Source organism: Acanthaster planci, linkage group LG19, assembly GCF_054643075.1.
Source record: "Acanthaster planci isolate LZ-2023a linkage group LG19, COTS_SCS, whole genome shotgun sequence".
Taxonomy (NCBI): domain Eukaryota; kingdom Metazoa; phylum Echinodermata; class Asteroidea; order Valvatida; family Acanthasteridae; genus Acanthaster; species Acanthaster planci.
In genome coordinates this window covers 163,480-179,525 of record NC_141795.1, presented here as the reverse complement: position 1 = coordinate 179,525, position 16,046 = coordinate 163,480, and the positions used below count along the sequence as shown (strand labels likewise).

At 43.6% G+C, this 16,046-nt stretch overlaps 1 protein-coding gene across 1 annotated transcript in view; it reads left to right on the top strand.

The window, feature by feature from the left end:
* Nucleotides 1-13,910, top strand: part of LOC110974180 (uncharacterized) — a 62,795-nt gene extending 48,885 nt beyond the window's left edge. The window contains exon 4 of the mRNA XM_022225623.2: nt 8,599-13,910. Within this exon, the coding sequence (XP_022081315.1) occupies nt 8,599-8,647 (49 nt within the window). The 3' untranslated portion in view covers nt 8,648-13,910. The remainder of the gene's footprint in view (nt 1-8,598) is intronic.
* Nucleotides 13,911-16,046: the final 2,136 nt, after the last annotated feature.

Here is a 16,046-nt window from a genome sequence, read left to right as displayed (position 1 = left end):
AAACCGTAACGTCTGATCAAAATAATTTGCAAGAATTTATATGCCTCTCAACTCCGTTGCATTGTCGCTCCACATATCTCGTTTCATCCAATTCGCCTCGCTCTCGTGTTTGCTTGAAGTATGAACCGGCCGTTAAGCAGATAGGGTTTTATAAGGAGACCTTTAATTTCACTAAACGGAGCGCGGTAACAGCACACACAATGTCGGTTCGAGGAGCAAGGCCTAGCATTGATTTTTCCCCCCATTCCCAGCACGTCCTTTCCGCCGAACAAAACAAAACAAAACAAAACAATTCAGGTAGTCACCATTTGCATTGATTTATGGTTTGTAACGGCGTCTTCCCGTTTATTTCTGCGCTCGCCTCGCCGTAGGAAATTAAAGCGTACGGAGATGAATGACCTGGCATTGTGAGCCCACTCCAAAGGGAAGTCAGACATGACCTTGCCACGACCTTGAAAATTACCGATTTGGAAAGGTGGCAAGGGGAGACTTTGCCGAAATAATAACGGCATCGTCTAGGTGCTGAGAAGAAACAGATGACGTGATTATGGTCTTGTAGAGCAACTAAAACTTAGGAACTGTGGTAAATCGTCGATTAACCAATAATTTCAACCCTATTTAACTTTTGATCCTCCAAAAAAAATCAAAGTGCTTGAATGCTCAAAAGTCTGAGTGCGAAGTTTACAATGAAGCGTTATTTTCCTGTATTTATTATGCCTGAACATATTTTGTTCTATCTTTCACGACAGCTTAGGGCATTCGATTTTCAATTTCATTTGGTACACCTCTCCCCCCAAAAAATACAGCGATAGCGAATTTGCCTCGATGATACGGTGAACAAATAACTGGAACAGCTTTAAACGTCACCCAAAACGTCAGTGAAAGTTATCCAAATCTACTATAGGCTTATTCAAACAAAATCTTGTCACAGGATTTCGCGAGAATTTTCCGCCATAGAGATCAATTTTGGAAGAGGATGTTGCCAATTGTTGGACGCGGGTAATGTGGGAACTGTTCGAAATGAAAGATACATGCACTCAGTGAAGTTCAGTGACGTCTTGCGTGACGCACCGCTTTGCTGATGATGCAGAGGATTCGGCATAAATGTGTTTACCATGAAAAAGAACCCCCGGATTGCATTTTCATTTATGATGTTATCTCCGTGACTTTATGGAAATACTTTACTTTTTCTCTCGTTTAATTTGTCTGATCATTCTGCATAATTTACAGACAGTTTTCAATTTGGCGTAGGATTCATGGCTACCTTTGTGTGGGTTATCTACAGATGGAGCAGATGCACTCGACATTTTAATCATGTCTGTATCCATCCAAAATTCCATTTGCCGTAATATGTTATTCACAAAAACTGCACATGCACGGACGTTTTCCACAAAAATATGATTAATTGCTGGTTTCGGCTTGGCCGAATTAATAATGCATGTATATTATACATAGACGAGTTCGTTCCGGTTGAGAACATAACTAGAAATAAAAAAGAAGCTATTTATATTTTTCCCGAGACTCGATTTTTTTTTTTAGCTTAAAAACATCACAAGGGACATTCTAACGTATTAAAAGGCACGTCGCACTGCCTGTCAATTCGAGCTGTCTGCAAGATACCTCGAATTCACACAACTAAGCTGCGTGTGAGAACTCAATCCAATTCCAGTTTTAAAGTGAACCGCAATGGATTTTTCTTAGGAACATTTATGAGAACTATTTGACATTTCAATCAGCTTAAAATGCATTGAAAATGCACTGTAATTTTAAATTGTCCATGCTTTCCTGTACAACTCAGGGCGCTGTTGTTGCGATGTTATCCAGGGAGGACGTGCTTCAGTGCGTATAGTTTTTGCTATTCAAGTAATGAACCCATAGTTAACTCACTGAAAACGTTTCTGTGAAAGGGTTGCATGCTTGCTTATTGCTACGTGCTTACATTAAGAGTGACTCATCAAAGAAACGAAAATTTAGGCCACCAAAATCTTTAGAATGCAGGAATTCTTTATGGATAAGTCCCCAAAGCATATTCTCAAGGGTCTGAACATTGCCAAGATAACCAAACGAGGCTGCAGAGTAAGAGTCCCTCAGGATATAAGTTACGTCCAATTGTTTTATAGGAGCCATCTAAGATGCTAGAATTAGTGAAACGAGCAATGACATTCGTCATTTCATATGTGGATGACATGACAATTATTGAAACACGTACTGCCAATGATCAATCAAATGTGCCAGCTGTTTTGTCTGAGCTGCACAGTTGGCCATCTGATAACAAAACGCGGCTTAACTCCCGCCAAATATACTCCTATATGGATATTTGTTTTTTGAGAAACGAACCCATGCCCTTCTTTATCACCCACAGACATAATAATTGAACATTCTGATGGTGTTCAGTTATTGGGAGTTTTCATCCAGGTAGACTTTCAGTGGCACGCGCGCATTAATTCTTATAATCAAACCGCCAACTTTCGCTTGTTCACGCTCTGAAAGCTCAAGTGTTAGAGTCTCACAATTCGTGACCTTGTCAGCATATTTAGAAGTCCTTTATCCGTCCCTTGGAGTACGCTACACCTGTGTGGACATTGGGCAAGCAGTATAATAAAGAAACATAGCGACGATCCGGAGAGAATACGGAAGCGGGCTTGTAGAATCATACTATAGCTTCCAATACCAACAATGTTCTGAAGCATTAAGCGTATACAAATTGGACCAGCTGGAATGTACTGAGGGAACACTCCCTATATCCATTTTGAGAAATCACATTCCTGCTAAACCTAAGTACAGTTACCATTTAAGGCATACTGGACAGGTAGGCGAGATCAGGTGTAGAACTGAACGCTTCAAGAGAAGTCCTTTGCCTGACCTTATTCGCTTACTGAATGTTTTTGATCGATTGATTGTCCTCAAATAACTCAAGTTTCCACTCAACTCTCTGTCTACTTGATTTTTACTTACATTTGATATTTTTGTGTTTTTTTCAGTCCCAACTGGTATTTTTTAATTATATTTACTTAATGTTATTAATTGTGCTTATCAGTTTTATTAATAGTAATTTCATTAACAATTTTCATTGAATATAAATCATTTGCAATTGGGCAATGCGAGCAATGATCAGTTAAAATAAACCATTTAATGAATGAATGGATTTAAACCAATGTAACATTGAACTTTTCTTCGAAGGATGACGTCACAGTTTTTTCATACGGAAATACTTATTACCTTAAAAAGCATCAAAATTTCCTTTAAACTGGTGAAAATAAATGTGGAATATGTGGTCAACTGAAACATAAAGGTGCATTTTGGAGGTTTGTATTTCACAAGTCCAGTGTGCTCCCACTTTTGGGGACCCGAAAATCTCCCTATGTGTTTTGTGTGAATCGTGGTCCAGTTTAATACAGTCAGCAGTGTTTACTTTTGTACGCGCTTAGTGATTTAGAGTGCAGTGGCAGACGTAAATGTAGGCCTATCCCGATGAGGCAGATCCCAGACGTGGAAGTCTGGAAAATAGATGAACGTATAGTTAAGTAGCATACCGTAACACGCTGCTAATGACGAGCAACTGACACACAGCAACTCATTGTTAGCACGAAACTGCATCGAAGTGATCCGTCATGATAGTAATCACTGACTTTACAATACTGAATCCTGTTCATCTTTTCACCTGCTGGATAAAATCTTGGCCCTGCACGCCGTCAACAAAAAGTAATTTAGGCCTACAGGATGTTGACATGAAAAAATGGAGATGACGAAGCATTTTTCGACTTTCCCCACAGCAACCATTTTAAATGATTCCTGTGCTGGAAGTCGTAAAAGATGCTTCGAATGAATGCACCCGGGATATTCATCGGATTGCATGATTGATCTTAATGAATAATCAGTTAGTCACGTTGACAGACCTATCAATCACTTGTCAGAATTCCAAGAGAGAAGAAGATCTTTCAATTTCAAACTTGACCCAATGACAGCCCATTCATCTTGACTTCTTTATTTGAAGAAAGACACGGACCCAAATCCAGACCAGGAAGTTGGCATTCATTTTCACCATCATATGACCTGGCTGCTGGTGTGTACGTGAGCCCAAAGGGCCCTTGTGGCTAATTGTCTGCTGAACCGGATTTCCAGAGACAGGCTTTAACGTGCATGCATGGTTGTGGAAAGGCAGTAACGTATACGGAGACGTATATTTTCTTACAATCAAAATATTTCAACCTGAAAGTAATCTGAATATGACAGCAGACATGTCTCTTGGGTGACATACACGTGAAAATGACCATATGTCATGAGGCATTTATACCAGCACTCAATACGCTCAGCAGATAAATATTAATACATGTTTTTGCATGATCTTTTCTGACCCAAAATCTTTTCCGACTCAATTTGCATAATTTATATAATCACCCAGAAAATAACCGATGGACGTTCGACCGAACCTGAGTGATGAAGCACGGAACCTTTATTCTCCCTGTCGAGACCAACTCTTCATTAAGTCCTCATTTGGAAGTTGCAAAACAGCTCACGTTCTGTCCGTATTCCTTTCGCTGCGAGAAAACCGCCACCTTTGCAGACGATCCCTCCCCGAAGCGCGGCGAGAATTTTAGCGGGAAACTGGCGACACAATGTGACGGCGAGGATCACACGCGCGTTGCGTTCACACAACACTCGCACCTTAACGCTGCACACAGAAAAAGCGCTGAATCTTTGGGCACGGCATGCACTGCGGACCCACCAAAAACCTCGTCTCCCTGTCATGTCTCGCCGATAAGTCAAAGATTATTTCACCATGACACTGTCAGTATCTTTGACTGCCGTCATATTTTGACCTGAATGAGATGGCGCCACTTTTATGAGAAATCTCTCCCGCCGATGTGCCAATGTCGCAGTTGCTGACTGGGTGTGGATGTGATGGGAGAGACTTTGCAGTTAGCGTTTCATTCCCTCCTGGATGTGTTTTTTAATGAAAATATGCAAATGAGACAACGGAAGGTGAAAAATGCTTCCTGGTAAAAATGATGAAAACCAGGCCCAAAATTTATGACAATTTGACGATGCAAATGAGACGCGAATTCTGTTTTTTTTTACCAGGTCAGAGCAGACATCTGTATTTTCACGTACATAATGTAAAAACAATACATATTCTTTTTCCTGTCTTCCCGCACTACACTTATTCTGTCACACTGCTTATAGTAAATGTTCACTTCATCAGGGATGTGTACACCACTTGTTTTCAGTCGTAAGAACGTGTTTTTGAATTTGTTGCTACACCAAAAAAAGTGTTTCCATAAACTGTGTTTTACATGGTAATTAGCAGATTCTTTTTACTGCAAAAACTGTTCTGTAATAAGTGAAGGCCATGTTGTGTCGAGTCACGAGTGGCTTAATGGAAGCACCACAAGTAGAATTAATGTTAGCATCAAACAGTTCTGCAGTTCTGAGATCTCTAACAGGTGTTTTTTTTTTTTTTTTTTGGTGAAAGAAAAACTCGATTGGATCTCTGAATATGAATGCATAATAATGACTATTTCTTAATTGTAGCAGTGAATATAAATAATTGTAATATTGTACCCTCGTCTGCCATTACTTCTGCTTATCAGTAAAGACCATCAAGAGAAAATCATAAAATTTAAAAGTTGCAGTCGCTGAGTTGCAGCTTGTCGTGTTCAAAGAGAAAAGGGAAACGAAGCGAAACGAATCCTCGAGTGGCGCCGCTGATATCCTTAGGGGTAATTTGTTTGGCAATGGCCTCCAGAATGAGAGATGACTTCCGGGCCGGTGGTGTTGTACCCTGCGAGAAACCAGACGGAAATGGGCGGGCTGGATCGCTACATATCACCGCCTCGGTCGACCGTGATTTGGGCCCGGCCTCCCAAGGACGCGGCCGGTCGATTTGACTCACTTAGTAAGTGTCATAGTGTGGGAGTTGCTTCATGTTTTTTTAAATCGGATTTTGGCGAAGATCAGGCAGAGGCCCTTGGTATGTCGCAGAAAAACTCCCTTTGATTGCATGTACCTCTTGTTAAATTCGGTCAAGTTGATTTGTTATTAAACTCTTACTTATCCGGTTCGTACTGGACGATCGCTGAAGTTGCGCGTTGACTTCCAGTTCCATGGTTCCATGTACGGCGATCAATACATGATAACTCTATCTGCAGTGCATGTGCAGTGGGCGTAGTTTAAACTGAACTAACGTCACACTTAACGAACCGGATAGAGTACCGAAGTGAATACGTCACGTGCATATTATGTGACATGTGCATGTGCAAAAGGGATTAGCGCGAGATCCAGCGTGAACCAACACGCGTGCGTACTCCGTTCGTTTGCACTACACCACCTGGTTCACTGAAAGACGTCACACTTTGTACTCAGTGCAGAACTGGAAGTGCCCTGTAACCATGTAGCTTCATGCTTGTAGTGTATAGATTACCGAAGTGAATACGTCACGCGCACAATTAGTGTGTAAAAGGCATTAGCGCGGGAACCAGCGCGCAAACCAGCGCGAGAACCAACACGCGCGCGTACTCCATTCGTTTGCACTACACTTTCTGGTTCACAGTGACGTCACACTTCGGTACTCTATTGAACGCACATAGGTCAGTGTGGCGGTGGTGATTAGATTTTACAATGAGCTTTATTGACAAACTCATCGATATTTTGTTTGATCCGGTCTCTCTTTGAATAATTTCTTTAGGGAGGATGTTCACGATTTGTCTGAAACATTTCTTGTCGAACGATGGTGTTTCTAAGACATGAGGCCCAGTTTGCAGTCTAGTGGAGTTTATCATCTCCTAACGACGGATGGCATTGATGAAGTAATCTTATTAAATTCCTTAAAGATGACTATTAGGTGGACAACTCTCTACAGGCTCTTATACTTTGTTGGACTCGACTTGCGGTCGTGAAACTTGTTCATCCCGCCAAAACAATTGCGAAACACTGGGCATGCGCGCTGTCAGCAATCGAGTGTAATTGCTTCAGCCGTGCGTGACGCCGATCGTACAGAGAGCAGGCCCACTCTGTCATGATGGATCGCAACCCCCGGGGTCAAATTATGCTCATATTTATTACATGGTACAATGATACATCGCATGTCAGGCTCGGTTAAAATGCCTTAATACACTTCCCAGCTGTCTGCCGAAACCCTGGAGCCTCGCGCGGCAGGCTCTTCTCCGCCGGGAGAGAGTGAAGCCAAACACGCCGGGGCTTGATCAGAGGCGGCCGCCGCTCAGCTGATGATGGAGTGCAGGGAGTGTGGCCCGTATTTCACATTAGCGGGGCCACGCCGGGGTTAGACTGTTGGCAGACCCCACTCTCTATCTCTCCGTCTGTCTCTCTCTGTGTTCCGTGCCGCTGCCCCGCTCTTCCACTGGGGAAAAATTCAAATACGGAACACTAAGCCGCATGAAAGCTACTCTTTTCTGCCGTCTTCGGCTCGCGCTGAATACTTGCCTTGTAATTGTCCGGACACTAAAGGTCGAAATAGCTGTCCGAAATTCTTGTGGGATTTAAAAAATTTTATTTTCGAGGCAAAGAAATTGCTTGATTGAGTAGCCGCGGGCTTGAATTTAGTCGCTAGATGTGATTTGGCGCTCAGTGGCTGAGCCCATTATCGTCAAAGTGAGAGGCCGACGTGTCTTAATAATGTTACCAACTTTGCGCTTATATTTTTATTGGAATGTAGGGTGGATATGAATTTACAACATAAGATATAAGATGTGTCTCCCTTCCCAAAACAATTCTTGTGAGTCAGTGGTACACAGTTTTGAGGATAAGGATTGTCCATAAATGAACATTTTACATATGAGGTCTTGAAATTTTAGTCGTGGTTATTAGATGGAGTTAATGCGAAGCCAACACAATCCACGCTGGTCTGCAGTTTTCAAAGTCCATTTCTACCAAAGGCAAATCCAGTGGCGGCAACACTGATAGTTACAACTTTATCTCGGTATGTTATCTGCTGTCATTTATCAATACGTGCCTATACTTAACTTCAGCCCAGCTGCAGTGAAACCTCAGCCACCGAGATGCTTCTCGACAAGGTGGGAAGAGGTCGCCATCTAGCCCTCATAAACAAAACGAAAATCTTCGCCGCTGAACCCGACTTAAAAGATCCTCTTCACAAGAAAAGTAGACCCTTCAAGTGTTGGCACTTGAAATGAGTGTTGACGTGTCGAGAGCCGTGACTAGGAGTGGAAAGTTTCGCCCTGACCCCCCCCCCCGCCGCCCGTCGCTGGGCGTGCATGCAGCGAGGGCGTTTTGTTAGTGTAAGAGATCACTCGTTTTTGTAATCTGCCAGTGTCTCTTGGGGCGGAGGACTGTTGTTACCAAGGTGAGAGAGGACAATTTGCTGTACAAATTGGTATTGATCTTTCTCCTTGTCATAATCTTTTGTCATGCCCCTCGGTCGGTCAGGCTATCCGGTAGTGGGCCTTCCTGCGACTTGTTAATCAGGTGGTTTGTTTTTGTTATACTCAGAAGTCAGTGAGGTTGGTTTATGATTATACAAATCAGTGAGGTCTGGTTATGTCAAGGAATAATCTCAATAGGCCGGCACTTTGCTGAGCGCTGACCTGATACAGAGATTTCTGTTCCCACGTTATTTAGGAACTCGTTAAAATGGTTGGCAGTGTTAACAGCCGAACCCGAGAAGTGATGGCGTCTCAAGTTCAAATCACCTTACCTCGGTAGAATCAGAGAGAGGCACTGACCTCCCTCTCTCCACCTCAAGCCCCAGTTCCCGTCCACCATGCGCCAATCAGTGACAGTGATCTATGGGAGCGATCTCTGCCCTAATCAAGGGGATGCTCGCCCACCTGATCTCCTGCAGGAGGATCGTGCACGAGCCGGAGACTACTGCGGAGGGTGTCGCGGGCACGTCCCGCTGAGGGAATCGACTACCCGGCGAGATCAGAGGACATCAAATCACGACGGCCACTCCAAATGAGTTTTTCTATCATCGGTAACGACCGGTGCGGAATACTAATGGACGGCGGAGACGGGGCGGTGATGGCCGGACGTGCCGTCGGACTCATCCGCCCGATAGCATGTGCGGATGATGCCAACAGACTTGAGACTGACTAGATTTCAAACCCTGATGCATTTTAAAGGGGGGTATTCCTTTACATTGCGATAGTCATGCACATTTTTGAGAGTATAGGACTTCGAGTCCGTTACAGCTGAGTTCGAGGCTCAGTTTATTGGTTAGAGTAAAAAAGAAATTGATTTATACCTTGGAACTTGGCAGAGTTGTAATGACTCGAGTCCAACTCGAGTCACATTTTTGGGTGACTTGACTCGAGTCCCTGCGGGTAAATGACTACTCTACTCGAGACACTGTGAGCAAATGACTCAACTCGACGTGGGTCCCTCGTCAGAATACCCGACTCGAGTGAAATTTAATAAGTATCGAGTACCCCAAGTAAAGCAAACTTGTTGCGAAAAAAATATTTGCAATAATTTACAGTGCCGATTTATAAACTTCATGTGCTACTATCATCAAGGTAAGTAAATATGGTGACCACATATAGAAACCCAGAGGTGAAGTTGAAAATGCCCAAAACCGACTTTCTCCTTTGTTTTTAGTTAATGTAGTTTGTTCATATATTGGTGACTCGAGCTCAATACTCCACTCGACTCGACTTGACTTTTGTTACTTATCGACTCGATTTGACTTGAGTCACAACATTACAACGATTCGACTTGAGTCACTACATTACAACGATTCGACTCAACTCGAGTCTCAAAAATCAGTGTTTCGTCGCAACTCTGGAGTATAGGCACACAACACTGGCCTTGAGTACTCGAGTATCTTTGGGAATAGATAGGCTTCCAGTATCACCACCGGGGTAATATTTTTTCGTGGGGTTGCACGTGGAAGTAGATTTTAACGAGCATTATCTTCGAACGCAAGATATTAGATCAGGAACAAGAGTACGAAAATACCGGTTTGCTACATAGTGAGTGCAGAACAACTGCATGAATTTTCTCTGAGAATAGTCGTGAATACATTTCTGCCATCAGTCTTGGTGCAGTTTTAACGTATTCGTGTGGCATCTGGTCATGTGTGAACCACAAACCCTCTGCTGTATTCACAGCGAATCCTTCTCATGGATCTTTCTGCTATCATGCGTGCCTTTCTGAAAGCACTGAGCGAACTCAAGTAACACAAACTGCATTTACCATCATATGAGGTTTGATATGGTTGTTTTTGTCGCCACTTTCTTTACAACTTCAGTAACTTGTCCGTGACCCTTGTTCTGTGTGGCATAGCAAAACCAGTGATTGAGTAGTCAAATTGAAAAACTGGGTAAGCATTGCTTGTCAAATACAATAAAAACAAAATCCAGTGGTAAGAGCGCATCGACCCAAAAAGATGCCACCGTGAATGGTGCAGTTTTCTTTGATATCTTCATGTTGAGTGGTCACCAAGTACAGTTCATTTATATAAAACGGGTTTTGCCCTTACCCAACGTATTTTTTAATAAACACTGTATGCTCAGTGCTTGTCCGAGAGCTTGCGAAAAAAGTCACAAGCTTACTCGGGTGGGATTGGACCCACGACCTCCTGCTTACTGGTGCAGACGTCTTAACCACTCAACCACCGAGCTTGCTGGGTCGGCTGGCCGGTCCAAGTCAGGTGAAGCAAGCGGGTACCGCGAACTATTTTCAAGATGTATTTTTGCGTTGGGGAGATGTTAATTTATGTAACGGGTTTTGCCCTCGGACAAGCACTGAGCATACAGTGTTTATTAATATATACTTTGGGTAAGGCAAAACCCGTTATATAAATTAACATCTCCCCAACGCAAAAAAAGTACATCTTGAAAAAAGTACAGTTCACTTGTCATAACTTCTTTTATTGTACACCAGGCATGTAACTCGGAATCAGTATTACACCCGAGCGCAAGCCATAAGTCATTGCTTACCCCAGAAAAAAAGATGAAGAGTACATGTACATTCGTTGCAAGTGTAGCCACGAGTTCAGTGGTTCAGCTGTCCAATGACGCACCACTTTCCTGACGTTGTTCACCTCTTGAGTGACGAGTTGTTGCGCCGTGCATGCTGCATTAAACTTTCCGAACCCTTTAATTCGCGTACCAAAAGTTCCTTCGGGTTTTACAGACAGTAAGTCCTTTCCTTGGCCCAGTTTCATCACTTTTTGACGGGAAGCAAATAACCTCTGCTCACTATAGCGGACAGTTTATTTTGCAGTAACCACAAGCAGCTGCTGGGGCCTTTTGAAGAACTGCACGGGCCTTTGTGGAACATGTTACCCACTGAAATTCGTTCCACATCACTTTCCTCCTGCACAAACAGCTGTCAACAATTTTTTTCTCATGAGTAGTGGTGCAGTGGGTCCATTTGGACATAGTTTACTCATTTTACTGTCGTTTTAAATGGAAAAATAGTGTGTTTTATCATGACTGTGTTGTCTTTTTACCCTGTTTACTTTCGGTTTTATTGTACATTCATAAGTTTCCTTCACATTTTAAATGGCCAGATTGAACCCTTCGGTTGCCAAGAATTTTCGTTCCTCCTCGGTCTTGCTTCTTCTTGTCATTTTTTATAACGAAACTGTATCTTTTAACGTGGAGAGAGTTTTTCATAAAGCATGTTTCACAGATACGCAAAGGATATTGCACTATATGCGCATGCATGCACCCGTAACTAAGGATTTGGGGTTAGCTGATGAACGATCCAGATCCCAACATTAGTTGTGCTCATACTGTTGCCTCTGGTCCGCAAAACTGAAAGATATCGGTCAGTTCATCAGAAGTCGCTGGCCCAGGTAAGAATAATTCTGATTCATACAGAGAACGGCAACAAAGGTATTGTACTGACTTGGCAGCCATCTTGGATGCACGATCCTTTGTTTGTGTCGAGTCCCCTGACAAATAGACATTTGACACGACTTTCCGGCCATGTCTGAGTTCATTACGAGGACGGGTGTATGGCCGCAGCACTGATGGGGACATCTCCCCCCCCCCGGTTCTTGATGTTACTTGTGCGAACAACTATGGAAAAGCCCTCTGTGAAAGACAAGCATTTATTTCTGTCATTGGCAGCTGTTAGTAGGCCTATCTGTTGTGAGTGCATCATGGGTCCTTTATGTGCCGATAGGCTTTTGTACAGTACAATAAACCACAGGTCAAGATATTTCACCACAGCCTTCACACAACCTCTAAATCAAGTTTTCGCACAAGCCTACATTAAAAAGATTGCTCGACCTTCTTTCGTCGACTGCGGGTAATCTCCTTGTCTCCTACGTTTCAAATTGGATTCGATCATGAAACAGCCGTGCGGCACTTTCAGAAAGTGAGATATGGCGGGAGTGATCAGTGGATGATGCGTGCGATTTCACTGAATTTATTTCACAAGTCCATCCCTTCACGAGGTCTGGGCACGCACTGCTCATTTGCCACGGTGGTTAATCTATTCATAGATGTATTACCCCTAATCACCCGCAGCCTGTGATCCGGCCGACCAGCTCATCGAAAAGAGCTGTATAATTACTGTCATTAAGCATAATGGCATCTCCGTGGTAATTAGGCCTATTGACCACTACCAGAAGGCCAAGTTCACCCATGACCTGCCTTGATAATGGTCCTCCCCCCGAACGGCAAACAGGTTTTTTTTTCTTCAAATACTGGCAAGACGTATTTTTGGCTCTTGGGTTGCATAGCTGCGAACTGCTGTGACAGATTGAAGCGAGCGGAAACCACGTCGACTCCGCGCGCGCCATATATCAATAACTGAATTTTGGCATTTCATCCCGTAGATGTAACGAATTAAGCGCGGAAGCACCGCATGGTCTCATGCAAGTGTTCCCATCCCGTGGGATTTGGCGTGATGGATTGACAGCTTGACAGGTCATCAGATACAGTCATGTCATGTAGGGGTTTTGTTCGTCCAGAGCGGCTCGCAGTTCAACGATCGTCAGAAGAAAAAAACACAGATTGACAGTCCTACAGACACATGAAAATACAACTGACAGTTCGGTGTGACTGACTGATTGACTGTCAAGATACCGCCTGCAAAATGACGGGCCAGCAACAAACAGCAAACGAAAGTAGAAAACTGAACGAAAACACGAAATGAGAGGGATAAGCGAACAGATAAACCACCCAACAAGCCAACACTGAGACCTCACACTTCAAGTAAAATAAAGCCAATCTGAAGAAAAGGCCAACCAGTTTATACTAACATAATTATGTTACCCTATCAATACAACTTCCTCCACGATATCCCCCTTTCTTTCGGGAGGGGGGTTTCATTCCACTGACCAGACTTTTGCCACTGCACTTTTTGACACGTCTCTCCGATATTTTCATGTTTTCAAGGGCCATATTTAGACCACGGTGATTCACGATAATGCCCGACCACGCGCCCAAAAATGAATGCCTAAAATGTGTCAACTGAGATTCCCTACGGACACCACGTCAGAAAATATTTGGACATCTTCTGACCGGTCTGATTAGCCTAGAATGTGTGAGATGAGGAAATATCCCATTTGGGGTCTCCCTCCGTTGCTGCTCAAAAATAATTATCAAATTAGGTGGCTTAGACAGGCAAAGAGTTTGTCAAGGACAGCGTTCATAAAACGTAAACATGACCTTAAATCTTGGAACGGTTACAGTGTTCAAAATACGATTTTGCATGCAAAAAATAAGCTATGTGTACAGAGCCCAGGTCGTGAAAACATTTGACCTGAAATGTCGTGTGGTTGTTTGTGGTTTGTTAATTTTGTGTTTGTTTACTTTTAAGTCGTCTAAAACATTTCGGACAGTTGATCAGAGCTGTTGTCATGATGATTAAAAAAGATTAAAAAAAAGTTCAAATGATGTTAGGCCTAAATGCTAGATATTCGGCTAACCCGCTAGTTGGTTGAACATGTCATGTCACAAATTATTGTCTAATACAGAAACAGTTTCGGTTCTGACACCCAATGTGTTTTCCCCAACCACAGTCCTTGAGTCAGCAATGTGTCTCTATACGTGCGTAGTCCATGGAATTGTATATGATTTAGCAGTACCCCCCCCTTGACAAATTCGACAACTCGGGAGAATGCTACGTCTAAATTTTAAGTAGAAACTTTTTGCTTGGTAAACTTCCCCCATCCCTCTCCTAATGAAAAACAAAATGCATGGCGCTGCTATTGGGGGAAATCCACAGGTGGAGATTTTTAGTAGCTTTTTGTTTTTCTCGGGTTAATTAACAAATCGAGAAGGGGAGGAGTTGAACAAGGACTTAAGTAGATAATTTAGTGCAATTTCAAACTGAAGTCCCAGAAATACAGTCTTTTCCAAGTTGCAATAAGTGAATAACTTCGTGACGTTGTATGAACTCGACCCTGATCTGATACATGACTAAGTCTTGTAATCTTGCATATTTTTCAGTCACGATATCATTTTTTTGTCTATCAAAAGGCAGGATGGTCATATCCTCAATGGAAAGAGCCTCAGGCCTAATTATTTGAAAGGTTACGGAAGACAGGGGGCGACTTTAAGCACTGCGACCTTGAGACAAAATATGACGAGGTATAGTTGAAGAGTGAAGGCGGGTGGTTAATAGCTTTGAAAATGCCAACAGAAACGTGGCAAACACGAAAGTGTAATAGGCCGCGGCTTCTTGGGAAAAACTCAGTCACTAATTTGCTTTAATCAAAAGGAGATGTGTAGTGTGCGGTCTTGCATCATGACCTTCAAGAAAAATGACAGGGCACTCCCGAAAAAATCATAGCGTTAATGGGCAGAGACGGGGAGTGACGGGCGAGAGAAGTGGGGAGGTAGATCGAGGGAGCAAGGCCGAGTCTAGGCCCCCCTCACTCTTGCCCTCGTCCTTGGTCTTCCATCGCCTTTTAACTGACGTCTGTCAGTCGGCATTTCCTCCCAGAGACATCATCCTAGCAGCAGGGTTTCCTGAGACGGGATATCAGGAGAAGATGGTGGTTATGCGCTGAGACGGGGGAGAGGACACCGCCTCACACCGGGAGGAACAGTCGGGTAGAGATTGCTACTACAGCCGCAGAGCCTGGTCCACGCGTTGCGTCCCAAGGGCCCGTCAGGCCTCATTCTGTGTAGTTGCAAAAGTGACGGCTGTAATTTAAAACACTGGGATCTGTCAATTCGGAGCTTCCTGGTTTTGAGGGCAGCTCAAGACGCCCGGGCCCGGATCCATGTGTGCGAAGTCGGCCAAGTTCAGCTTTACCCCCTCCCCCCGGCCGAGTTTATTATTGATGGGGGAGGGGGGCCCAGCTCCCCGGACCCCGTGCATCAAGTTCACTTTACCGGCGTGTGAGTAATACCCACCCATTTCGACTGATGGATGTGTGTCATCGAGTGTATTGCAAAAACCTTGGCGTTGTTCTTCCCCTCGCTTACATTCATTTCCTTGTTTGTACAATAAAACCGAGAAAGAAACGCACAATAATGAGTTGGCAATTTAAAAGGCGCACACCCGAGCGATTGCAGTTGTTCCTTGCCCTACGGCTTCCCTGGAAAGCACTTGTGTAGTCTTGACTAGCGAGCCCAATATCCCTTTCTAAACTTGTTAATTCTAACGATCCAAGGCACCAGCTTGATTTTACATCAAGATCATATTTCCCCGAGAAAAGTGGCACGTCAGCCACTACGCACCGCTTTAATTTATTGCATGTGTACAAACAGGTCCGCTAAGGAAATCTTTCACGCCATTGGTTGCAAATCTGACTTCTGTGTTTGTCACGCCAGGCTTGATAACTTTTTGTCGCTCCGTCAACTTGGAACCTTGTTAAGGGATGGTGGTTTTGGACATGCCATGACAAGATGTATCAGCCTGAAACCCTCCATCAGCAACCCCTCTCCTCTCGTGATCCTCTTCTCGTTTGATTCCTATAGACTTTGAACTGAAGACGGGCTGCCAATAGAGGATCTACTGTGTTCAGCTGGTTTATACTTGCATTTTCACCGAAACACTTGTGCTGTGTAATGATGTGCATGAGGTGCCCAGTAACGTATTCAGCCTTTGGTGTGGGGGGGGGGGGGTCTAAAGCGAATGCGGCTTCGGGCTTATTT